This window comes from Catharus ustulatus, chromosome 13, assembly GCF_009819885.2.
Source record: "Catharus ustulatus isolate bCatUst1 chromosome 13, bCatUst1.pri.v2, whole genome shotgun sequence".
Classification (NCBI taxonomy): domain Eukaryota; kingdom Metazoa; phylum Chordata; class Aves; order Passeriformes; family Turdidae; genus Catharus; species Catharus ustulatus.
In genome coordinates this window covers 2,965,342-2,991,017 of record NC_046233.1, presented here as the reverse complement: position 1 = coordinate 2,991,017, position 25,676 = coordinate 2,965,342, and the positions used below count along the sequence as shown (strand labels likewise).

Sequence of the window (25,676 nt, the reverse complement as noted above, 5' to 3'; positions counted from 1 at the left end):
GTTCCCCAGCCCTGAGCCACTTTTATCCTTCCCTGGGCCAGGCTGGGTTTCCCCTGAGCACCTGGAGAGCCTCAGTAGCTCACAGATTCCACCAGGTCTGCTGTGTTTAGGGACTTGGAAAAACTGGAGACAAGCTTCATTTGTCTAGAGTGAACTCAGGGAATGGCCTGGGTAGGCAGAGAACCCAAAGATCATCTTGCTCCAGGCACTTTCCAGTAAAGCATGTTGCTCAGAATTCCATGCCCTTGAACACTTCAAGGGGTGTTACGCAGATAAATTGGGAAATGGCCTCATTCCAAGTGAGCTGGGGTTATAACTGATGGGTTCTTCTGAGCCACATGCTTGTTACATGGAAGGGTTTCACTGATCAAACCCCAGGAATGACAAGTCCCTGTCAAAATTAACCTCTTTCCATCCATTAATACCTTCAGACTCTGCAGCGCTGCCTGAACTGGCAGATTTTGGCACAGTAAATGCAGTTTAAATAGATTTAGATGTTATGCTTCTGTGATGTTCAGTAAAGCAACACAAACTGTCCCACAGCTCAATGGAAAAATATGAACAAACTTGTTACAGGCTTTATATCAAATGGAAATTGCAAGCTTGTCTGCAAAGAGCCAAAGACATGAACACTGCTTTTCTTTGAAATATTCAAGATTCTTGAATTAAAAACAAATAGAAGGACCCACTAACCTGCCTCTTCAGTTCTTACTTTTTCTGAGGGCAAACTAGGCTCTCCACCTCCTATTTTGTTACTGGCAACTACACGAAATTCATATTCAACCCAAGGATTTAAATCCACTACTGTGCTGGTGAAGGTTTTCCCATCGATCACATCCGGAACTAGGGAAGAGAAAAGGAAAATGCAGCTCAGGAATGATGCCAGAGGCACTGCCACAGGGCTGGGCTGGGAGCTGTGCTCACCTGTGGTGGCTCTCTGCCAGCCCACCGAGAAGGGAGTCCTGGCCTGGATGCTGTAGGTGGTGACGGGGCTGTGGTTGTCTGTGCCCTCCTGCCAGGAGATCTGGGCTGTGGTGTCCGTGACCTCGTCCACCCTCACCTGCCCAGGGGGCCCAGGAGAGCCTGCAACGGATGGCAAACAGATTTTTAATTTTTTTTAATTTTTTTTATTATTTTTTAATTTTTTTTTCCTGCAGCAGCCTGGAAATCACTTCCAGCAGCATGGATTTTTTTTCTGTCCTTTTTTTCCTGTTTTTTTTTTCCTTCCTCAGGGATGAAGAAAACAATTCAGACTGAAATAAGAACACTTATAATTATGGTTTTACACTCACTACACTTAACTCTGATAATTTCAGCCTGAAATACTCTCAAGGGCAGAACAGATGACTGGATTTTGTTTTTTTCACCAATAACCTTTGCTTAGCACATCCCTCTGTCTTTCCAATGTCTTTTCCTTTAGTCCTAAATGTCCTCTTCAATCTACAGATACATCTCTGTAGTCTGGAAATCTTTTACCTATAACTTCTTTACTGTAAAAGGCACTGGAACAATTTTTCAGCACCCCAAGCAGCAATTCAGTCAGAGAAACTTCCTGCTGCCTTCTGGAAAATCCTCATTCTGGGCATTTCCTGGCCAAAATGCTGGATTTTGTCTCACCTGCACCAGGAAATGGGGTAGAAATGGGTAACAGTGCATTAACAATGAGAAGATATCTGAAATATTTTAAAATATACTAAGTGCTGATTATGTAATGTGCTTTTCTAGATCAAAGCTTTTACCTTGCAATAAATGTAGCTGTAACATCAGCAAAGAAAGCCCCAGTTCTGGCTGAACTGTGAGCATTCCAGCTCGGAATGAAAAGCAATAATTCTGCATTATAAGCTTTAAACCCTAGGACAAAGCCTCTCCTGGGCTCTGGCAGAATTGCCCATTTCACAGCAAGGATTCTGGAGTCCCCAGCACTTCAGTCTGCAGAGGCAGCAACTCCAAGCACCTCAGTGAGCTCCTCTTGGCCCTGACCTGAAGGACTGGCAGTGAAAAGAGATGTGAAGTCACTGTTATAACCTGCAGCTCCTCATTTTTCTGAGAAAAATCAGGCTTCACCCAACACCTGTAATTCTCCCTAGCTGCAAGTCAGAATGACACAATTCAACTCCCAGCCATTCATCACCCCATTCAAGCCATGGATTGGTTCTGTACCTCCAAGATCGGCTGTTTCTGGAGTTATTAACACAAAATAAGGTGGGAAAGGAGCAGGGCTGGGATGTGTCCTCACCTCTCACAATGAGCTCTGCAGCAGAGGCCACACTGTCCACCTCTGTCTTCACCATGCACACATACTTCCCACTGTGCTTCAGCTGGATGTTCCTGATCATCAGATCCCCTGAGGCACTCTGGGGAATACAGAACATTTATTAATGCAAATACACCTCTGTGCAGTCCGGTGTTTTCTCTGCAAAGGGGAAAAAAATCCAGCAAAAACGTGAAGTTGTTCAAAAGCTGCTCTGCAGGACAGCAAATTACTGCTCATCAGCAGCTCCATGACTGTTGTCTGGGAGCAGTTTCCCAAAAAAACAGGAGGTAATGTCCTTTTTTTGGGAGGAATGAGCTCCAACATGGGGAGCTCATGCTGGGAAGCATCTCCTGCTTAGAACCCCCAGTAACCTCAGTGCCCTGTGACCATCTGTCCCAAAACCCTAAAAAGAGAGAAATGTGTTTTCTGTGACCATTATCAATTTAATTTCTAGACAAAATTAATGGAGTTTTGATCTAGAACTTGTAAGTCAAGCCATGAGAGATTTTTAAGACTAAAAGACAAAATTGAATTCAGTCCATTCTCCAGGTTATTGTGAGAACTTTGATTTAAAAGTTGTTCTAGGCTAAATTTCCCATTTTACAAACCCAAGTTCTGCTCTTTGTTATTCACTGAATATTTAATCTTTAGTCTTTTTTCCCATTGTTCTCTCTCAGATCACAGCATTTGTTTTTTTCCTGGATCATGAGGAACAGAAATAAAACTTGAATGGAACTGTAACTCCCTATCACTTTAGGGCTCTTTGTGCACTGTTTGTTTTCCACACCACTGAACAGAGAACCTGATATTAAACCTTTGCTAGACAATGTCCCTTAAAAAAAAAAAAAACAACTCCTCTTTGTGTCAGCTGAATTACTGCCTTAACTCAGTTCCAGTTGAATTTTCCAGGTGAAAAACACCTCAGTCAGATTTTAATTTTTAAATTTTCATTTTCAGGAGAGGCAGCACTTTCTTCAAGGGCAGAACCCTAATTTGTGGGTATTTTCAGCTACTTTGGCCACTGATCCATTGGCAAACAGCAGTTTGGGAGAAAGGCAAAGACACCATTTTGAAGCTTATTTTATTCTTGGAAAAAAAACCATGAACCTTTCAAAACATTTGGTTATTTTTCTTTGTTTCAGCATTCCAATGTCTCAATTCTTTACTCAACACAAGCTGAAGCCAATTCTGCCTGATTCCCTTCCATGTGTGTGCCTGGTCTTCTGTGAAAGCACAGATGGAAGTTGTTTGCAGGACAATTCAGTGCTGATTGCTTACAATAAATTAGAAGTTGAGTCAAAAGCAATCTAAAATCCATCTCCTTGATTGGGAGTGGATATTCAGGGAATGCCCAACACCAGCAGTGAATGCAAGCAAATCACGTCCTGCACAAACTGAGCTCAGCAAACTCAATTTGAGACATCTCCACAAAGGGGAGGGGAGCTTCAAATAGAACAGTTTTACTCAAAATAGCTCCCAGCAGAATGCTAGCATGACATTTAAGTTTTTTTTGTGGGATTTGGGAAGTGTCAAGGGGCTGGGAAAGCAGCAGGAGGCTCCCCTGTAGCAGAGACCCCTTTTTTCATGGGGTATCCCATTCCTGCCTGGTGACTCCAGCTTTGGCAGGGTGGACAAGCCCAGGTGAGGGTGAAATCTCCTCCAGCCCTCCCCCAGCTGCCTGGAACACAAACACAGAGTGTCCCATGCTGCTGGAATTCCTCAGGCCTGCTCTGGCTGCAGAACAACCCCAGCATCACCAGTGATGCTCAGGTTTGGGGCAAAACTGCTCAAAATTTGGGCATCTGGTTGGTCTGCCATGCTCTTTAATAAATCACCTGGATGAGAAAAAAAAACTCCAAAAAAAGCAGCAAGACAGCCTCACATCCCACAGATTTCCAACTATCTGGAAGATCAGGAGATGATCCCAGAACATCCCAATAACTACAGGATGTCAGAGGCCCAGGCCTTCCAGACATGGGTACATGGAAATCTATCCATCAAAAAATAAATATTTCCCAGCCAAGAAGGCTGAAGTTATTTTTGCAATGATATTTTCATTTAATAAATACACACTGTACCTACTGAAGGCTTAGAACATATTTAGAATTATTTACTCATCACGACCTGCATGTAACTCTAGACTGAATTATTCCACTGACCTTAATGTGATACAAAACCCATAAAATATTTTCATGGATCTCTTGGTAACCTGTCAAGTGTTCTACAAACGAGATCAAATTCCTCTTTACACAAACAACAGCTTAAAGAACCAAAACTCCTGAATGTCTACAGTCTGTAAAATCCCTCATGACGAATTGCTTTGTGTCTTTGGTTCCTTTGTCTGTCATTGTTGTTTTTCATGTGATCTTGAGGAAAACCAGGTAAAAAGGAGGTAAGAATTTAAAAACTTAAACACAGGGCACAGGAACAGTGAGTGATGGGCAGCAAGCTGGGCCAAGGGACCATTTCCTCTTTGACAGAAGAAGATTCTCAAGAAATAAACATCTTAATTTTTGTATGAGGAAAAAAAGAAGCTTGTGCTGAGGGAAGGGAAGGGAAGGGAAGGGAAGGGAAGGGAAGAGAAGAGAAGAGAAGAGAAGAGAAGAGAAGAGAAGAGAAGAGAAGAGAAGAGAAGAGAAGAGAAGAGAAGAGAAGGGAAGGGAAGGGAAGGGAAGGGAAGGGAAGGGAAGGGAAGGGAAGGGAAGGGAAGGGAAGGGAAGGGAAGGGAAGGGAAGGGAAGGGAAGGGAAGGGAAGGGAAGGGAAGGGAAGGGAAGGGAAGGGAAGGGAAGGGAAGGGAAGGGAAGGGAAGGGAAGGGAAGGGAAGGGAAGGGAAGGGAAGGGAAGGGAAGGGAAGGGAAGGGAAGGGAAGGGAAGGGAAGGGAAGGGAAGGGAAGAGAAGAGAAGAGAAGAGAAGAGAAGAGAAGAGAAGAGAAGAGAAGAGAAGAGAAGAGAAGAGAAGAGAAGAGAAGAGAAGAGAAGAGAAGAGAAGAGAAGAGAAGAGAAGAGAAGAGAAGAGAAGAGAAGAGAAGAGAAGAGAAGAGAAAAGAGAATATTTTCAGCTCACCCCTCCAACCTTCTCGAAGTGAGAGGCATCCCTCTGCAGCTCTGTGAGGGTCCCATTGAAGTACCAGGTGAAGCTGATGTCCAGCAGGGGATCGTGCTGCACCTGGCAGGGCAGCACCACGCTCTCCCCCACGGTCACATCCATGTTGGAAGGTGCCAAGGTGATCCTGGTTGGCTCTGCAGGGAGCACAGATATTGGTTATTGGGTTTTTCCTCACTGCTGAGCTGTGCCTGCCTGCTCTCCCCCTGAGATGGGATCACTGACAGCCACTTCCAAAGCACAGCTGGGCTGGGGATGCTGCCTGGAGCTTTGTGTCCTTGCATTGCCCAGCAGGAGCTGCTGGAAAGGTGAATTGGAGCCTGCTGGGTGCAGCCAAGCAAGCTGAATCCACAGGCAGGAATTGCCACCCCACAGCTGCCTGCTCTCAGCAATCCCACTGTGCTCTGAAGCAGCAGCAGCCCCTGGGCAGATGGAGAGGTGGGAGTGAGGGAAGAACCTAATAAACCCAGAAACTGGAGGAAATCCACTTAAGGAAGAACACACTGGATATTTGGGTCCATACATCACACAGAACATAAATAGTGTCATTAAGAACAGCTGTTTGTTATTCTGGAATCACATTAATGGAGAAAAAATTCAGCTACTGTAAATACTGTAAAAATAAAATTTAATTCTAGGAATTCTCTGTGTATAATTCTATTATTTCTATATAAAGGGACATGAATCATTTAGGAGCACAGGCTGAAAACATGAAGCTGTTAATTCACTGAACAAAATAATTCTGTTTGGACCTATGAGATATACAGGATATGTAATGCAGTGGGATAGTAGATCATTCTGAGTTTGGGAAATCTTTCAGGTACTAAAACCTTTGAAAAAGAACATTATGAGAAACAACATTTTTAGATAAACTTCACAAACTCCTGGCTCTTTTCATCCAGTATCTCAAGCAGCAGCCAGGAAAGGACGACTTGGAGGAAGGATCCCTCTGAACAACAATTCTGTGTAAAATTTGCTTTTGAAAGACTTTTTTCTCCTGCCTGTGGAGCCCCTGAACGCTCCCCTGCAGCTGGAGTTTCCACCAGATCTTTTTCCATAAGCAAACAGCATTTAAACCTCTTCTGGGCAAAACAGATATTCGACTGGAATATAAAATTACCTCCAAGATTATTTTTTTTTTTGATTGACATGTTTTTTTCATAACAAATTAAAAACCCCCACGAACTTAAAAGCATAATTGCACTATTTAGTGTTTAGAGAAGTGAGAGGAGGGAGGGAAGTGTTCAGAACTCCCTCACATCTCAGAAGTATCTCTGTCAAAGACAGAAAAATCCCTCAGTGCCTTTTCAGCTAATAAAAGAGCTGTTACAGCTCTCCTTTTATCTTTACACATTAAATAAATAACTTCTCACACTCTTCACGCTGTCCCAGCTCACCCACCTGTGACTCTGAGGCTGGTGGAGCCCCTGGCTGCTCCAAACTGGTTGGTGGCCAGGCAGGTGTAGCTGCCAGCATCGCCCTTGGTCACGTTGGCAATCCTCAGTCCTCCATCCTTTAACAGGGTGACCCTACAAAATCACCAGAACATTTTAAAAGGCGCAGCTTCTGCAGACAAAACTCTTTCATAGTTGGTGTTACCTCTGACATATTAAACTATTAAGAAGAAAATGAGCTCCATGCCAGCTGAAGCCAGGACAATTACCAACCTGGGGTTTGAAAATGTTGTGACCACCCACTGACAACACACAACAAATCTGAACCAACCATGTATCACTTTGGAAACATCATTTTGGACACCAGTGGAACTAATTTTTCAAGAGATGTGGGTTCATGTACATGTGTCTAAGAGAGAAATCCCACATGAGCTCCACCTTTTTCAGCTGCACCAATTGAAATAGGAATAATTTTTAGCCCTTGTGTTGTTTACCTCAAACAATCTTGCACAGTAACTTAGAAATAACTGTGATTACCATGACAACTCCATGGGATTGTTCATGAACTTCCTTTGTGGAAGGACTTGCAGGACAGAAAATTCCCTTCACCCCACACCACCTCCCACAGTGAGAGCATGGAAAAGCAGGAAGGTGTTTATAAAAGATGTGCACAGAAAAAAATCTGTGGGAACCCAGCACATCCCTCTGGCTGCCCTGGATGGTTCCAGACCCAGGCAGGGGCTCAGGAGCCTGGGCACAGAGCCCAGAACCCCTGTGCCTTGGATTTCAACCCCTGGGAAAAACTACCACCCTTACATGAAGAATTACAAGTCACAAAAAATAAGTAAAGTGTAAGTTAGATTATTATAAGGTGAAAAAGTAGGTTTTTAAGATTGTTTATAATAAGGGTGTGGGGTCAGGATGGAGGAACCTGGGTGTGTTCTGTCCTTCTTTCTCCTTCTTCCTGCATCCATCTTTTGGGTGATGTTGGCACTTTTAGATTGGTTTAGAGCAGAACCAGACTGTACAATAGAAGTGATAGGTATTGAAGATAATTGTAAATAATGTTGATGTAGTTTATAGTATAAAAAGATAATCCCAGCCCAGGGTGGGCAGTGTGCCTGGGGCTGAGCTGCTGAACGGACCTGGGCTGGGCAGGGAAAGAACTTTGAGATGAGATAAAATAAACACCTCTGGAAACAACAGAAGAGTATCCTGACTCTTTCTCTGGTGCTGAGGCTGGGACACAGAGACTCTAAAACAGCACAGGGGGTGGGCTCAGGCTCTGGAGTCACCACCAGCCACAAAAACCCCCAGCCCTGGCAGGGACAGAGGAGCAGCAATGTCCCCACAGCACAGGTGACATCCCAAACAGCAGCACTGGGGGCATGCACAGGGAAGGCTGATTTGAATCCCTCTCTCCCTATTTCTTCTCCTCCCATCTGTTCTATCCACTAAGACAACCTGCAGCAGCAAAATAACTGCATCTCTATAAAAATGCCCACAGTGATTTACAAAAGGCACCCATTTTCCTGACATGCCCAAGTCAAAAGAGCTTCAGAGCTTTTCTCTCCATCCCATCACCCCAGGTGGGAGGCACCAAACTGGAGCACAGCCCCTGGCTGATGGTGATTTGGAAATGCCCTGAGCTGAGCAGCAAACACAACCTCTCCAGGCAGAGCTCTGCCTGCATTAGCTGGAGTCTTGCTCGGTTTTCAGGGCAAGTGCCAGCTGAAAAGGCAGAAAATGTCACCAAAGTCAGCACTGCCACCCTGCTGCCCTCCCTCAGCAGAGCTGGGAGGGTTCTGCCTGCTCACTCATTACCCTGCTGCTTTCTCAGCACAAGGGAATGAATTCACTGCACACCTCTGCTGCTCTCTGTGTTTGCAGCACCCTTGGTGTCAGCAGATCCCTGTCACTGTCCCAGCTGAGTTCTGGGGTTAAATCCTGCTGTTGGGATAAACTTCCCCAAGGCTGCCGGGAGGGGTGGCTCAGTCTCTTCCCCCAGTGACAAGGAGCAGAGGAATGGCCAGGGAGGCTCAGATTGCATTTTGGGGAAAATTTCTCCAGGAAAGGGTCATCAAGGGTTCAGTGATCTCACCCTGACCCAAACCCACATTCCCCAAACGCAACCCACAGCAGTGGGAGCCCAGCAGGGCTCTGAATTCCACTGCCCCGACTGCAAATTCATCCTCAAATCTCCAGGAGACTGTTTCACCTCTGGAATCAGCAATCTGGGCTCCTGCCACACTGCTCCAGACAATGATTTTTGGAACTACAATACAGAAAAATATACACAACTTCCACACACTTTCCCCTTAATTAGCCCAAATTGCATTTTGCATTTCTTTAAAGAATGTGTTTCAGCTCTCAGTGCTGTAGCTGAGCTCCTCCTCTGGGCAAAGGCAACGCAATAATGAAATTAGCAGCTGCAAATTACAGCAGATAACAAGTCACCCTGTTAGAACAACAGAAAAGCACCTTATTGGGGTGAGAAAGAGAGCTATAAATAGGCACTTTAATCCATTTATAACCACAAAGCATCCTGAGGTAGCTCAGCTGATGAGGTGGCATTTGAGGTGGTTTTTCAAGGGAGGATGTGCCTCGCCAGTGACTTCCCCGAGCTTCATTAACTTGTTTGGGAAAATTCCTAAGTCATATTTGGCTGCACTTCATGTGAGATGGAACATTTAAAATTAATTAAACCGTGCCATATGGTTTATAGGTATTTTAAATGTGTTAAAGACACGAGTGATACATTTTATAGGTAATTAGAATGACATCAAAAAAAAGGTGTTAAAATATATCAATTATAGTTACAAGCAAGTGCTGTTGCACTTTATAGCTGAGGCTTCATCTACTTTGATGCAATTTCCAACAGAAAAAAATACAAAACTAAAGAAACCCCAAGTGCTGAAAAAGCCTAAGATCAAACAAAGGAAAAAGCAGGATCAGGGAATAAACCTGAAAATGTCTATTGTTTAATTAAAATGAATCACTTTCAGAGTGCTCTAAGCTACCTGCAAGCCTAGCTTGCCTAAAATAATTAAACAGAAAGCTTATTAAAACCCAGATATAATTAAGAATATTTTTTTTTCTAGAATTAAAACCAAAAAGCAAACAATACACCAAAAAAAAAATCAATTTGAGAAAAATATTATAATCGAAATAAAATCTTTACCGGTAAATTAGAAAAAGTTACAATTACAGAACAGTAAACACAGCTCAGAGCCTATGGAAACCCTGAACCCAGAAACTGCTCTGAAATGTGAGACAAAGCACAGCTTTTAGGTTACTCAGAATTATTCAATATTCACACAGGGTGCTGGAACTCTGCCAGGGAGAGCCCCAGACCTGTGACACACAGAACCAGCAACCCAGCCTTTGGAATTCCCTGCCCCTGCAGGTGTTTTTCCAGAACATTTTGCTCAAGGCCAGCAATTTTCCATGGAAATTCCATTTTCCACAATCTCCTGATACACTGGCAAATGGCACAAAACCTTTAGAAGGGACCATGGGGGAGTGATGGTCCCAAATCCACCTCAGCTCCAGCTGGAGAGGGATTTAGGAGCTGTTTGCTCATCAGATCAAAGCATCACTGACAAACTCAGCATCTACCACTAATTCCTGAGCAAAATTGGGGGAAATTGATGTTTGCAGAGATTCTTTTTCTCAAATAAAACTCCCTTAACTCCCACCCACACCCTGACACTGAGGTCACCAGGATGGGGAGGATTGAACAACTTCAGGACTTTGGGCTTCCCAATTTTTATAGAATTATTAAAAAATGACACCTCTTTATATATTGATATTTAGAGAGAGTAGACAGAAAGTGCCTCAGGATCCACTGGAATTTGGTGTCATTAATAAAAGTGTTAATGACTGAAACCTGTTCATCTTCCCAAGGCAATGCTCTCTTACTGAGCTACCAGACATCACCCAACTCAGGAATGACAAAAGCACAACTATTCCAGATATTATTGGTATGGTAATAAACACAAACACAATCCTTTCCAGTCTGCAACACTTCAGTGCAAAGGAACAGTGGAAAAGTGGGTCACAACTGTCTTTTAATGTATCAATCAAAGTCCAACTAAATTAAAGAAGATTAATTAACAGGCAAGTCAGAAAAAAAAAAAAAATCCTGTGCGAGTACTGCTAAATAAATGCATTACTTTTCACATCACAGCATTTCAAACTCTAACACAAAATGAATAAAAATATTTAATTCAACCATCAACCTCTAAGTATCACAATTTTTTATCAGGAATCATTTCTTTCCTCCCTTAATTTTCCATCACTCAGCCACAATGACAGCTGCTAAAACTGGAGTTTTCCTAAGGGAATTGCACTGGGAAGTCTTTTAGAGAAGTTTTTGCAGCATCTCCTCATCTTTTTCTAGTCTTGGTAAATTTAGAAACATCTAGGAATAAAGGTGAGTTTGTTTAAAGGTGAAATGCTGCTCTGCATTTTCACAAAATCCTGGTTTTAACCCTTTTCCAGTCAGGTATTTGAGCCAGGAGTTCAGGAGGCACCGCAGCCCACAGGCAGTGACTGTCAGGTACAAGCTGGAAATTAAAAGTCATGTACATCCATAAAACATTAAGGAAATCTTGGAAGGGGTTATGTCTGGGTTGGAGCTATTTTAGAATTTATGCTGTTTTTTAGTGAGTTAACCTTGGTTAAACATCTAATCCTCTTTTTATAGAGGATAAAAAGATAACAAAAATTTTTTCCATCTGGAGGTGGAGGTGTCTCAGGCACCTGATAAATTTAATTCCCATTTTCTGTCTTTCCTTCTGCATGTTATCCTATGCTTTCACTTCTCTCTGTGCTCCACTGCTCTTTAATGTTTAGCTCTCTTTATTAAAGATATTCTTGAAAAAAAAAATATTACATACTTTGCAAAATTAACAAGAAACAAGATTGCTTTCTTCAATGCTGAGCGATTTCTCAGCCCAGAGCTCATGAATCCATTTTGAATTATATTTTCTCCCCTCCACAAGACACACTATATTCAGCTCATTTAATTAAAATTTACTGAGTCATTATCCAAATCTTCTACATACAGAAAAAGCAGCACCATTTAAAAATAAATTAAGAATACGAGCAACAGTGCCACCAAAATGAAACTCTCTCAGGCTTTACTAAAGCATTGTGGTCAGTACCTCAGTGAAACCCAAGTTCTCTGTGACAAGAAATTCAAGTGTATTTGTGCTTTATCTTTATTACTCAAATAGGAGTTTCCTTAAGACACATCAATTCTAACCATGCTGCTGTAAATGTAATTAAAATTCAGCTCCTTCTGCCTCCCCACCTCTCCCAGGTGCTGTCCATGCTGGACCCACCTTGTGGGAGGAACTCATTCCTCCTGTTTGCTGCAATTGAAAAAAGAGCAAACCCTCCCCACCAGACTTCTCCACTGGAAATGGGAGTTAATGGCTGAAAAATGTACTGCTAATTTGAAACCCTTTCCTGAATCGCAGGAATTTGTGGAACCGCGTGAAATTCATGAATTGCAATTATTCACAGCAGACAGTAATGAACTCCAGGGTTTTCTGCAGAGAACCACACTCTGCTCTTCTCCAAAGGCCAGTTTACTTCATTTAGATTAATTCAGGATTACTGCCTCGTTATTGTGCTTCCTCTGGAAGCCATTTACAGTGTGTTGTCAAAAATAAACGCTCTGGGTCATATTTTGGAATTACCTGCACTTGGCAGAAGTAACAGCTGTAATTTATGTTCATAAACCTAAGCAGGCAGCATCATATTCAATTCATTTTTGGAAACTGAGTGTGCATTTTTTCAGCCTGGTACTATCACCCCAGATGAAACTGGTACCATTCTACTTTTAATGGAAATGGAACTGGACAAAAGGAATTTTCCTAAATGGACAAAAATCAGGTGCCGTGCGTTTTTTGCATTTTACAAAAGCAGCCATAAAAATAAAACCGACTGAGATCCATCAAAAGGCAACAAGTTTCACATCAATTTTAGAGGCCATCGTTTAATTTAATGCATTAATATTGTTTAATTAAAGGCTAGAAGTATTCAATAAGCAAGCAGAGCTGTTTTGGAAGGGATTTTGCTCGCCTGCTCGCAGGCAGGCAGCCAGGGAGGCTGGGGCACCACGGCCAGCTCTGCAACAACAGATGCCCCAACTTCTGCCAGATTGTCACATTTGACAACACTTAACACCAGAGCACAGGAAAACTCTTGTGGCCCCTGTGAACAAAGAGCCAGGGCAAAGATGACAGTGCCCAAAGCTTCTGGGTACAAGGAGACAGCTCCAGCCTGTGATGGAACAAATAAAGGTGTCCCTGCAGCCTCCCCAGGTTTCATCCAACTGGGAGCAACTTCTGTGTTTAGAAATTGCAAAAGAAAAGCACAACGTGGTGTTTTTCAGGAACAGGACCAGAAGAATTCTGTCTAATTGAGAAGCAGGTTCCTGATGCCAGGCTAAGCTGGGTTCAAATCAACACCCAGTCCTGGAGGAGTCCAGTTCCTTAAATCACAGCACGCTGCCATGGCAATCCTCCTTCACAGCCCAAATGCTTGGTTTCTTCAGTCTCACATCTTCTGGGCTCTTTTGTGACCTTCCAGGGCTGATGCAGGGACTGCAGCCTGTGCTACAGCAGAAAGGCTGAGCTGGGGCCAGAGTGAACTCCCAAAAAACAATTCTGGCTCCTCTGAGCGTGCACAGCCTGTCCTGAGCAGAATGCCCAGAGTGCCACACTGACCTCACCCATGCTAAATCAGACCTGTAATTACCTTAATCACACCTTTCCTCCAAGGAGCTGCCCCAGCTCACTGTCTGTAACTCCCAGTCTGTGTAAACACTGAAATGTGGAGCAGAAAGGCTGGGAAGTCAGCAATGCCCAGTGAGGAGAGAGGCAAACCCAAAGGCAGCCCCAGAGCAGAGAGGCACAGCCCTGCATTGTCTCTTTGTACAATTTAACCACTGCACTTGAGCAGTTGCAGTTTATGACTAATTCAATTATGCTTTAATGGGTATTGCTGGGGAAAAAAACATTTACAGGTTGTTGGAAATCAACAGCTGGGGGTATGGGTGAATCACAAACTCTCCCCTGAGAATTACAATCCCAAAACACATCCACTCTCACTCCAACCCTAACAAATAAACACACAGTGATGACATCTGTTATCCCTGCTAGGATCATGGCTGCTTGAAAAGAACCTGCAAGTGCATTTTCCTTTTCTTTTCATGTTTTCATCTGCTATTCTTGACCTCCCAATTAACTTTTCTTTCTCCTCTCAGCTATATCATCCCCATGGCTGTTACACATCTCAAATGCCCCTTTGCCAACATTTTCAGAGCATTTTATTGAAGCCTTTTAGTACTTTTGACAGGCTTTGCAATCCCAGTTTTCTACCTGGTTCTCTCTAAATCAGACCCAACTGTACATTAAACTGAAAACAAAATCTGACCCTGACCTTAGAGAAAGCAGCACACTTGCACTCTCAGTGCTCTCATACCATCACAACAAAAAAAAAAAAAAAAACCAAAACAACAAGCAAAGAACCCCAGGCCAGGCAGACTTCAGAGAGACTTTACAAGTGTTTGGATCTCCAGCTCACACCACTGCATAAAAAGACACACAAGAGCTTCTTGTAAGATTAAAACAAATAAACCAATGTAACGTGATACCTTTCATTTTCGTGTAGCTGCTCACCTCCCTTCTTCCAGGAATATTTGGCCTTAGGGAAAGCTTTGGGTTTGCACTCAAAATCAACTGTGCTGCCTATCTGAACCTGGATCAGTTTCTTCATTGGACTCTTGGAAAAATCTGGAGCAGAAGCTAAAACAGAAGGGGTAGTAGTAGTGAAATAAAGCACTTTTAATGAGATTAATGATACTGCTATTTAGCACTTACACTTCTCGGATTCCAAACGTAATTAACGCCATTAATTAGCTCAGACAGATCTGCTATTGGGCAATTAGGCATTTTCTCCTTTTCTGTACCTCATCCTGCCACCCAGGGTCTGAGCTGTGCAGGTGAGCACCCAGCAGGGCAGGCACAGAGGACAGAGCTCAGGGAGTGCCCAGCTGGAGGATTTACCCCATCAACCTCATTGCATCACACCAGGAGCATCACTGAACCCAGGGACTCAGGGGTCCCAGTTTCATGGCTCAGAGGGCAGGGAATGCCAGTGCAGCTCATTCTGGGTGAAGTTTTCATGAAGTTTGGAAAAGGCTTGTGGCCTATCCCTGTGGCAACACTGAACTTTGAAAGGAAATTCAGTGTTTGAGGAGAGAGAAATGCCCAGGTGTGAGTGTGCCAGTGCCCAGCTGTCACTGGGAGCTGGGGTGGATGTCACTCCCTGTCCCTGCCCCACAAGGCTGCACACACAGGTTTTTAACCCCATGGTGGCCCCAGCAGAGCTGAGAGCAGCTGATGGAGCCAGCACCACCTCCACACCACACCAGAGGTTTTAATCCTCCTGCCCAACCCCAAACCTCCATCCCTGCTCTTCCCCTGGTGAATAATTTATCCTGTTCTCTTTTAAATGAATGATTGGCCTGAAAATCCTCTGGCAGCAGATGACTCAACTCCTCAGCTCTGCAGATAAAGACATCAGGTTGACAAAAATGTTTTATTTCAGTGACAGCAGCGGAGTGAGTTAAATCTGAGGGGGTGTGGAGAGGGATAATGAGGTTTGTGTTTTAGTGAAAAAAGGAATATCTTACCTACAACCCTGAGCTCTGCACTCGAAGAGATGACACCATGTTTATTTTCAGCTATGCACTGGTATCTGCCAGAATCTGTCAGATTTAGATTTGATATTGTAAGTGCACCATTTTCAATTTGGATCCTTCCCTGAATATTAAGAAAAATATCTTTATTGATGATATATTTCCTGTGAAAAATTTAAAACAAGTAAGGAACAGAAATAGGACAGCATAAATACAATGAACAGGGTAAATGAAAAATCATAATCATGAAAACAGTTCTGAAAGAAGTGACACAACTGCATCGTGGTACAGCAATGGTGACCAGATATGGAGATCAATGCAGTGCATGAAGTAATTCTTCAAACTTGCACTGAGGTCTGGCAATCTCAAATGCCCTTTTATTTCTCCAGAAATATGGACAGAATCCTACCAGCCCCTCAGACAGAGCAGAGTAACCAAAGTGTGCAGATGGCACTGGCATTTTGCACTATTTAGAGATTTCACATGTTCCCCTTGCTAACGAGCTCTCTGTAACACTGCAGAAAAAACCCACCAGCCACTAAAGCAAAGACACAAACTGGAGTGCCTTGGAACAGCACAGCTGCTCGAGGATCTGGCTCTGCTCACCTTGCTCATTCTTGGAAAGCTCAGTTAGAGCAGGAAGTGACTAATCTGAGAGGCAGAACTGGTGAGAAAAGAATCCGTGAGAAAGGCAAAACCAAAGGAGCATCAGCTTTGGGGAACAACCTCTGAGGAGAACACAGCAATGGACTAAAGCCCAAACCATCCACCTAAAAGTGATTTCTGGGGGCTGTTTTTGGGATCTGGACCCAGAGCAATCGCTGCCTTTTGCCAAGGGCAGCACCCACAGCTGGCCCAGCTCAGCTCAGCTCCTTCCCCAACAGGTCCTGAGTGCAAAGGGCTCATCCAGACAGAACTCAGCCCCAAAGAGGAAAAACCTGAGCCTCCATCTCCTCTGTAGCTCCCCAAGCTGCTGCTCTGAGAAATGATTTGTTCCTGGAGAGGGGAGAGCTGAGTGAACAGGAGATGTTTGTGCAGGAGACCCAGCACGAGGGATGAGTGCAGGCAGGAGCAGAAAACCCCTGATAACTGCACACAGAGAGCTCCTCTGGGCTCTCAGAGCTGCCTCTCAGAGTTCCTTCACTGCTGCCAGAGGAGCTCACACTGCTGCCAAAAAGCTGGACAGCAACGCTCCAAACTGGAGAAATGGGGAGATGAATGACTCCAAGATATTTCTGCACTTCCTGAGGTAAAAAAAGCCCATTACCTCAGTGACTCTGTATGACACAGCAACAATGCTCTTAAATCACCCAGAGGAGATTCTGTGCTCCCTCATTTAACCACAAAACACCACCACTGCTTTTAGCCAGCACGGATGTAAGAAATGCTTTCCAGGGCTCAGCTCATTTTTCAGAACCATCCATGAATTCACCTGAGCAGTCCCTTTCTCCCCCAAAAAGCCAGTGCTGAGCACAGGGTAGTGGCCAAGGGTGAAATCCTTCCTGCAAAGTGCCTGAGTTCTCATTCCTGATAGCCTGAACGGGGCTGTTTTCCAAAGCAGTGACACTGAACCTCAATAAATAAGGGGCACCAGATCCTGTTCTGCATCTCTGACCTTTCACCTTCTAACTTCAACCTCTTTTCCCTGTCACCAAATGCATTACTTTCAATTATTTTACTATGACAACTCTACTGAAGCAAATATCTCTGTTATGTTGCTGTTTGTATTTCATTCTTTGCAATAAGCAGTGGTAAACCCATGAATCCTCAGTTTTGTCAAGAAGTTTGAAAATATTTTCTTACTACCTTTAATGAAATGCCAGCTGCAAATACAGTAAAATAATTCAAGTTCTCCATCCCTTATTTACAGTTCTTTATTTATAACATTATTAAACTTCCTTCTCCAGTCATTCCTTACATGCTTCTTTTTGTGGTTCTATTGTTTTTGAATCTGCTTTTGGCTGGAATATTTTTGTTCAACATAATTTGTCTTTGCAGCTTTTGAGGATTCATCAGGATGCTCTCAAAAAATACAAACCCAGTATCAAAGGTTTCTCTTGACTAACACCAGGAATTTTTGGGTTCTCCCATTTGCATGGATATTGTTAATTTTCCACAGCAGCACTTTTCCCAAACAGAATGTTACCTCTATTGCCAGCTGCTCTCCATTCTTCAGCCACCTGTAGGATGGTTTGGGCTTCCCACTTGCTCTGCAGTCCCAGTATAAAGTGTCCTCCACAGCAACTTCCACATCCTTGATGGTCTGGAGCCAGTGAGGCTTTGCTGAAAACAAAACACACAATGAACCCTCCCAAGTCACTGCTCCAGATCAGCATCAAAGGCTGAACTGGCACAGAACTCATCCATTTTCTGCACACACTGATCTGTACCAAACTGGTCCTGCTTCAAGCCCCCCTGATGAAACAAATAACTTATTATTCCTCTTATACATTTTTATTATGAGCACTAAGCCAGAAGAAAATTGGGAGTACAGATCACTAAAGCTGGACTATTGTGAAACCAATATTAAAGTCACTAATGATTAAACAACATCATTTTGCAATCGAGGCAAATGTAAGAGAAAGACATTAATGGTGAGACTGAAATTAAATAAGTGATGTGGCTAAATCATCAAATTAATGCTGAAGAGAATCCTTTAAGTCCTAAAAAAAAATAATGGTATGTCAGCCTTAGTGCTAAATACCATTTAAATTGTTTTCTAATGCAAAGCAGCACTTAACTGGATGAAAACATGGATCTATGAGATTGTTTTTGAAAGCAGAAGTCTTGGCACAGAATTTGAGTAATGCAAACCAGTAGAATAAAGTCCATAAAAATCACAATTTTTAAAGCCAAAATTTGATGCAATAATACCATACATCCTTCAGAATTACCCAAAATACAGTTAAAACTGTGAAGATATTTAAAACATCTGTTACAGCTTTCACAGGAAGGAGAAGGCTCACTTGAAAAATAAACATCAGTGCATGAAAGACAACAGCAATTTATTTTTATTCCTTTAGTGCTATTTCACACATCAGTTCAACACTGTTTTATAGTCATTTGTGAATTTTCTTTGAATTTATTTAATTTACTGGAAAGTTTATAATCTCAGCCTATACTATTTCTCCAAGAAAAGATAAATCCTGGACGTTGCCTATGGAGAAAACAGATGAAAAAGCAGGATGAACCTTGGCTGCAAACTCTTAGCTCTGGGCAAAGAATTTTCCAGAGTCCATTTGCTCATCTTAAGTCAGTAATTCAGGAAAATCTCATATGAAAACAACCAGGAGAAAACAAGTCCCTGGTGGTGCAGGGGAACATTATTTAACACAGTTGGAAGCACAGAAGGATTCCTTATTTCCTAGCATGGAAATTTCCTCTCAATCCCAGGCTCCTCAATGCAGTGAAAAGTCCTTAACATGACCATGTACAGCACCAGGCTTTTATAACAGTGATTATTGATCTATTTATGATTTATGTGTTCATATTTAGGGTTAACTTCTTACATAGGAACTTCCTAAAATGTATTCACTGAGGTTTTAACTACTAATAAATACCAGAATTCAACCAATATTTGCTGACAGTGAAACCCTCTCAATATCACTTTTTTTTTTACATCCCCATGAGGATTAACACCTTTCACTGATTTGGGGATAATTTATTTTTTTTGCACCCTCTTTATCAAGGTCAGCTTCAAAAGACAGGGTGACCTGATCTTTGTGTCACATGGATGAACAATTTCACTGGTATTAACTGGGGTTAAAGCTTCAAAATTCATGTTACAGCATTCAGGACAGCCATTGCTGCCTCTCCCATTGTCACTGGGAGGATTTGCCCCACATGTGCCAGGGGAATGGAAGCTCAGGGCTCCATGTAATGAGCACTTTGCACACCTAAATATTCATGCAACATTCAGCAGTGCCTGAATTACTGATGGATCCAGGCATGTTGGAATATTTAACATCTGCTGCCTATCTCCACCTGGAATTAGGTTAAATGTAATCTGCTTTCAAGTCTAAAGATCTTGGATTCAATTCTACCAATAAAAAAATCATTGTCTATCTAATCTTGTTTCAGGAGTGTGTGTCAGGCAGTCTCCATAGCAGGGTTTCCCAAGTTCTCACTCAATAAAATAAAGCAGAAATGCACAGAACAGCTTCCCAAGGCACAGGGTGAGAAATTCCTGCTGCTTGTCCATCCACAGGGAGTGCTGATGGAGACTTCAGTGATTTCCTGGAGGAAGACTCTTTTTCCCTCCCCATTACAGAAGGAGGAGTTGAGCAGGAAGAAAAGCACCATTTTCAATCTTTAAAAAGAGAATAATTTGACCAAGCAGCTCAAAATTGGAAAGGCAGCTCAACAGGGACAATTCCAGCTGGGAATACTCTGACTCCTGGCCAGGATAAAGGTGCTTCAGTGCAGGAAACAGGACAGGAATCAGGATACTCTGACACCCTCTCAGAACAGCAGCAGTGTTACTAATAGATAAAACCTTAGAGAATAAAGTCTTGTAAAGTCAGGCTTTGTAAAGTCAAGCCTTGTAAAGTCAGGCTTTGTAAAGTCAGGCCTTATTATTTTGGCGAAGCTAACTGCTAGCCTGGTAAGTTCCCATGAAAATAAAGAATTGTAACAGTGAAAACCAGTTAACAATCTATTCTAATCTATTCAATAACAATCTATTCTTGTGGAAAGACAGTTTACACCTGTGAAGGGGAAGATTTTACCCATGTGAAATATCTACTTCCCAAGAGACAAGAATGTAAATACATCCAGAAAGAGAAAAGTTTGATGAATAGATACACCAGCCATTACCAACCAATGAACTGAGTTTCAATGAATTGCTGACCAATTAGATTTAAACACAGGATGTTCTAATAATCACATAAATACAAGGTATGTGAATAAAGATTCAGCTATTCTACAGGAAGAAGAAGAAGTGTCTTTATCTGTTACAGCACAGCAGGACTTGCCAGGTCCAGCACTGCCCTTTTTTGTTGTGCTCTGCTTGAGAACATGGAATAAACAGCTTTATTTCTCTCAGGGTTTAGTCACTGCCAGGCAAATTTTACTGCCCAAAATATCTGATTCCACCATCACTGCCACATCTGTACTTGGTAACAAAGCCTCATTTTCTCCTGGAACTACTGCAGAGTTATTGGGAGACCTGGTTCCTCCTGAGGAGAGAGGAAGGAGTCACTCCTTCCCAAAGCAAGCAAGCAGCACATCCTTGCTGAGATTAAAAAAAACCCAACAAAACAGATATTGTCCTGTAAGCTGAGAGGCTGGAAGTTAATTCTGGAGGTTCACAGGGTTTGAGACTGTGACAGCAATCTGTATTTTGGGATAATATTAAGAATTCTTCAGAACTTGCTGTGCAATCTTCATGAAAGATTCATCTGGAGCTCCCCCAGGATGAAATGCTGTAGGTAAGTGATTTTCTACACCAGGTTAGCCATCAGCTCCATGGCCAGTCACTTGGAAAAGCACCAGCCTGGATTGTGCTTCAGCTGGTTTAGCCTAAAATATTCCTTGCAGTGCTGATGGTCCCAGAGGCAGGGAGAGAACAAGTGTGTAACTCCCTAAAAGTATCCCAGTTACTCCACAAAAAGCATCCCAGTAACTCCATAAAAAACATCCCAGTAACTCCACAAAAAGCATCCCAGTAACACCACAAAAATCATCCCAGTAACTCCATAAAAAACATCCCAGTAACTCCACAAAAAGTATCCCAGTAACTCCACAAAAATAATCCCAATAACTCCACAAAAAGCATCGAAATAACTCCACAAAAAGCATCCCAGTAACTCCATAAAAAACATCCCAGTAACTCCACAAAAAGTATCCCAGTAACTCCACAAAAAACATCCCAGTAACTCCATGAAAAACATCCCAGTAACTCCACAAAAAACATCCCAATAACTCCACAAAAAGCATCCCAGTAACTCCATAAAAAGTGAGAGATCTCTCAGCTTTTTTGGGTGTTGATGATGACCTTCTCTTCCAGCCAGTTAAGCCTGCAGCAAACAATTGTTGCTTCATTACACTCCAGGCCAAAAGGGAAGGAAGAACATTTTTTTTTTTCAGATTTTACAAAACCTTTGTGACATTCTGGGGGTTGATGTGAAGGAGGACCTGCAGTGATGCTCCTGGAAGGAGCTGAAGGAGTGACACTTCCCAAAGGCTGTGCTGGGATTTGTAAATTATCTATGGGTTAACAATACAGAAAACACCTATTTTTATCTATTATTTCCTTCAGAGTGAGAGAATCCAACAAAAATCTGTTTTCAATTCTCTAGGCTAGGGGAATAGAGCAAAGGGAAGGCAGAACTTCAGGGGCATGACTCTTGCAGGGAGCTCTGTGCTCTGCTGGGAGCCAAACAGGGATTCACACAACATTTTGCCTTCTTACACTTGCACTTTGACATTCCCACCATGAAAACTGGGCTGGAAATCTCTGAAACACCTCTGGGGAGCTCAGCAAGAAATCAGAGCAGGAAGAACCTCCTGGAGCACGAGAGGATGGAGGATGAAGCAAAGGGGGATGTTGTAAGTGCATGACATATTGTTGGCTTTTCACAACTATTGAGATAAATTCTATATGTGCAATGTTAAAACAGCTTTTCTGTATGAATATAAATTTTTTTTTCTAATAGCAAAAGTTAAACTTAAATTTTTAAAAAATAGTATACTTAAACTACCTACTCAGTTGAAATAACAACCCATAAATGTGTAATAAAATTCTACAGCTAACACAACAATTATCAACACTCACCAGCTGCAAAAAGCCAAAACCACCACCCAAATCAAAAAGTAATAAAAAGAAAATTAAAACCACAAGCCAAAAAACATGCATGCTCTAAAAAAAGCAAACCCATTGAGTGGCCATGCTAAATAGTTCTCAAAAAAAAAGTTAAACTAGTTAAACTATGCATAAAAAACTATAAATATACAACAAGTTAATGTATTGTAAAATGTATTTAAAGAAACATTCCCAAATCAACAGTGTGCAATTTGCAGCTTGCCAAGCACCCAATGGTTTTAACCCTTTACTTTATTTTGTCTCCTGTTGTCTTTTTATTAAATCTTTTAAATTTTACCAAAACAGTAAAATGTGTTTTTCACAGGGGGTAAAAACCCGCCCCAAAGTGGAGCCTGCAGTTTCCAGGCAGTGTGACCCAAAGCCAGGCTCTGACACTCACTGATGCCTGCAGCAGGCATGAACATTTATTTCCTCTCCAAACTCCAAGCAGGAATCACTTTTGTTCACTAAAACAGCTGGGCCTGGAGAAGCAGGGACACCTCCCTGAAAATGTCCATTTTATGACTCCTGTTTGAAAATAAAAACGCCCTCAAGCAACAGGTAATTCCAAATCACTGGGAAAAGCTTCAGCATGTAAAAGAAGACAAACCAATTGTCTGGGCAGCAAGAAAATTATATTATTAGACAAAATTAGCAATTAAACTCTAGGCTGACCAAACTCAGCAACTCATTATTATTATTTAGTCGTTTGTAGCTTTGCTGTTGATGTTTTGAAGACATCTCTTAGTCAAGCTACCAGATAAAAACTTTATATTCTTACACATACACAAATAACAGTTTCAGTTTAATTTTGCTGATAGATTATTTAAAAAACACCCAAAATATACCAGTGGTTTTTTAATACACTAAAAAAATGATGTAGATTCTACTTATTCCTGGGGGATTTCATCTTTATTATCACAGCACTGCAGAGCAAAAGAAGAGCAGCAGAATTTATTCCTCCCTGTCAAACATTTTACCTTGGTGCTGCCAAGCAGGACTTCTGGTATATCAGCATGGGCTAATTAAGAATATATTTTCTTCAATTATACTTTAAATTAATTGCTTTACAGATCTTTACCATGCTTCATGTTTAATTGTATCCTAAAACACAAAAATGAAATTGTTTCATCTCCTCTCATTTTTCTCTGCCATGAAACATCTCCGTAGATTTTTTTTTTTTTTTTTTTTTTTCTGTTATCTCTTTATGGGAAGCTAAAAGCAATGACAAAGGAACACGCTAATAAAGGGAAAGCAAATTATTTATATATTCAGGTTCTACACTCAATCAAAGTTGGATAATCTTGTCCTATTTTTAGCACAATCTGAACTCCCCTGAGTAGAAAACTGGCATTTAACAAATGTTGGAACTGTAAAAAGGACAAAAAAATGAACATTTGATGTCAGGATTTTTGTGATAAAATCCTTCAGGAGAAAAAAGGAAGATTAAAAGTCTGTGAGTATTGTAATGAACCCAGAGTACCTGGTTTAGAATATCTGTTTTAATTATTAACACCAACGAGGGGTTGAGAGCCATAGTTACAACACACCATAACTCCAATAAAACAAACTCATTTCAGTTTTTTTCAGGATGAGAGTTACAGATGTGACAGATTTATAGGAATTTCTGAAAAACTGACCATGGCAGGAGTAAGGCTGAGCCTGTGTTCAAGGGCTTTGTGGATTCAAGGCTATAATTCATTACTGGGTGAAAAGGAGGCTTTTAACCAAACTATTTATGCATTGGAAAACCTAATTTCCAGACTTCAAACTTTCCAGTTTCAGCTCATAAACCAAATCAGAATAGGAACAGAGCAATAAATGTTTCAAGCTTTTGTTTAGGACCAGCTTTATGTTACATTTACAAAGAACCCTCAAAGTTGGCAAAGAAAGAAAAACCTATTTTTCAGGCACATGAAATATTTTTATCGACATTTTTTCCTCCTAAAGATTTCTTTTCCACATTATTCCACTATGAAAACTTGAAAAGCATTAACCCCAATCCTTCTCATACTGTTTTTTGTGGGTCAGGCAGAAACCTGCTTTGTTCTGCCAAGAGGAAAATCAATGTTGCCACTACTGAAATAAAAAGATATTTGTACTTTGGCAATGTTTATATTTTTCTATGTTTGATAAGCAGACGCCCTAAACTTCTACCAGTAAAGTGTTTTAACAGCAGCCAGCATCCCCTAAAAACAGCAGATCTGTGGATTTTTGACAGCATTGGTACTCTCTGGCAGATGGGTAATTCTTTATGTCTTCAGTTTATTGCATTAGTTTCCCCCAAATCCTCATCTGCTTTTGGAACAACTTCCTTAAATATTGATCTTTTATTGGAAGGCTGAGTGGGATGTGGTTAGATCTCTTCACGAGACAGATTTCTGGGCTTTGGCACCAGAAGAGGTGGCAATCCATCAGAATATCTTCTGCATTTTATCTCTAACTTCAAATTATCAAAAAGAGTTCAATGCCCTTATCCTGAATCCAGGCTCGTTGGAATTCTAACTGCAACAACAAAGCAAGTACCAAAATAAGAAAGATTACTTAAATCTATTTAATTCTGCAGAATGGGTTCCATGAAGCAGAACAAATGAAATGAAGCAGTTGGAGTCCCATTACTGCCATTACAGCTCTCATTATTCTTTTGAAGATAAACATCCATATCAGGGATGACTTTAACATGGGCACCCATTCCTACTGGAACATGAACTCCATCTGAGGGCTCAAATCCCTCTGAAAACATTCACGCTGACCCAGGTGTTACAGAACTGAGCTGGGTTGCTTCTATGGATCAGCAACATCCTTCATTTCAGCTCTGTGGCCTTCTAATGAGCAAAGAAGAATTTGGGCAGCAGGGAAGGTACCCCAGGAATGGCCACTTGGAATGGCAAGGACTGATGAACAAATCTCTATTTTATATTTAATTTATACTGATGTATTTCACAACTGCCCCAATTTAACACTGCCATAGGAAAATTGAGCCAAAATGATGCACAAAGCACAACTCTGGAACTTTCAAGCACCAAAAAAGCCACTCAATAAAACCCAATACACAGTGCCAAGTTTGGAATGGCTGAGGACAGCAGCAGGTGAAGCAGCTTGGATTTATTGCCCTATATTAATCACAGGATTTCTCAAAAAGTCATAATTACAATCAGTGCCTGGAAAATTTGCGTTGCTTGTCCCCCTGTCCAACCTGACCTCGAACATTTCCAACCACAGGGTGTTCATTCAACATAAAGATTCATCTGGAAGTTGGAAAGAAATCTCTTTTCCTTCCTCCTTATCAAATCTATTGTGCCTTAAAGTAAAATCTTCATGGACCAGAATCTGTGTGTTGTACCAAGCACAGCTCCCCGTGGAGAGGCAGTAAAGAACCTGCTCCCAGTTGCAGAGGAATTGTGCT

The 25,676-nt window shown here is 41.8% G+C and overlaps 1 protein-coding gene across 2 annotated transcripts in view; it reads right to left on the bottom strand.

Annotated features, from left to right (window-relative positions):
- LOC117002486 (contactin-3-like) overlaps positions 1-25,676 on the bottom strand; it is a 99,378-nt gene that overhangs the window by 9,493 nt on the left and 64,209 nt on the right. For both annotated transcript variants that reach the window (XM_033071648.2, XM_033071649.1), the window contains 8 exons: positions 17,615-17,751; positions 15,463-15,592; positions 14,422-14,572; positions 6,760-6,887; positions 5,320-5,495; positions 2,237-2,354; positions 925-1,083; positions 694-843 (listed from right to left, as the gene is read on the bottom strand). In XM_033071648.2, the coding sequence (XP_032927539.1) occupies positions 694-843; positions 925-1,083; positions 2,237-2,354; positions 5,320-5,495; positions 6,760-6,887; positions 14,422-14,572; positions 15,463-15,592; positions 17,615-17,751 (1,149 nt within the window). The remainder of the gene's footprint in view (positions 1-693; positions 844-924; positions 1,084-2,236; positions 2,355-5,319; positions 5,496-6,759; positions 6,888-14,421; positions 14,573-15,462; positions 15,593-17,614; positions 17,752-25,676) is intronic.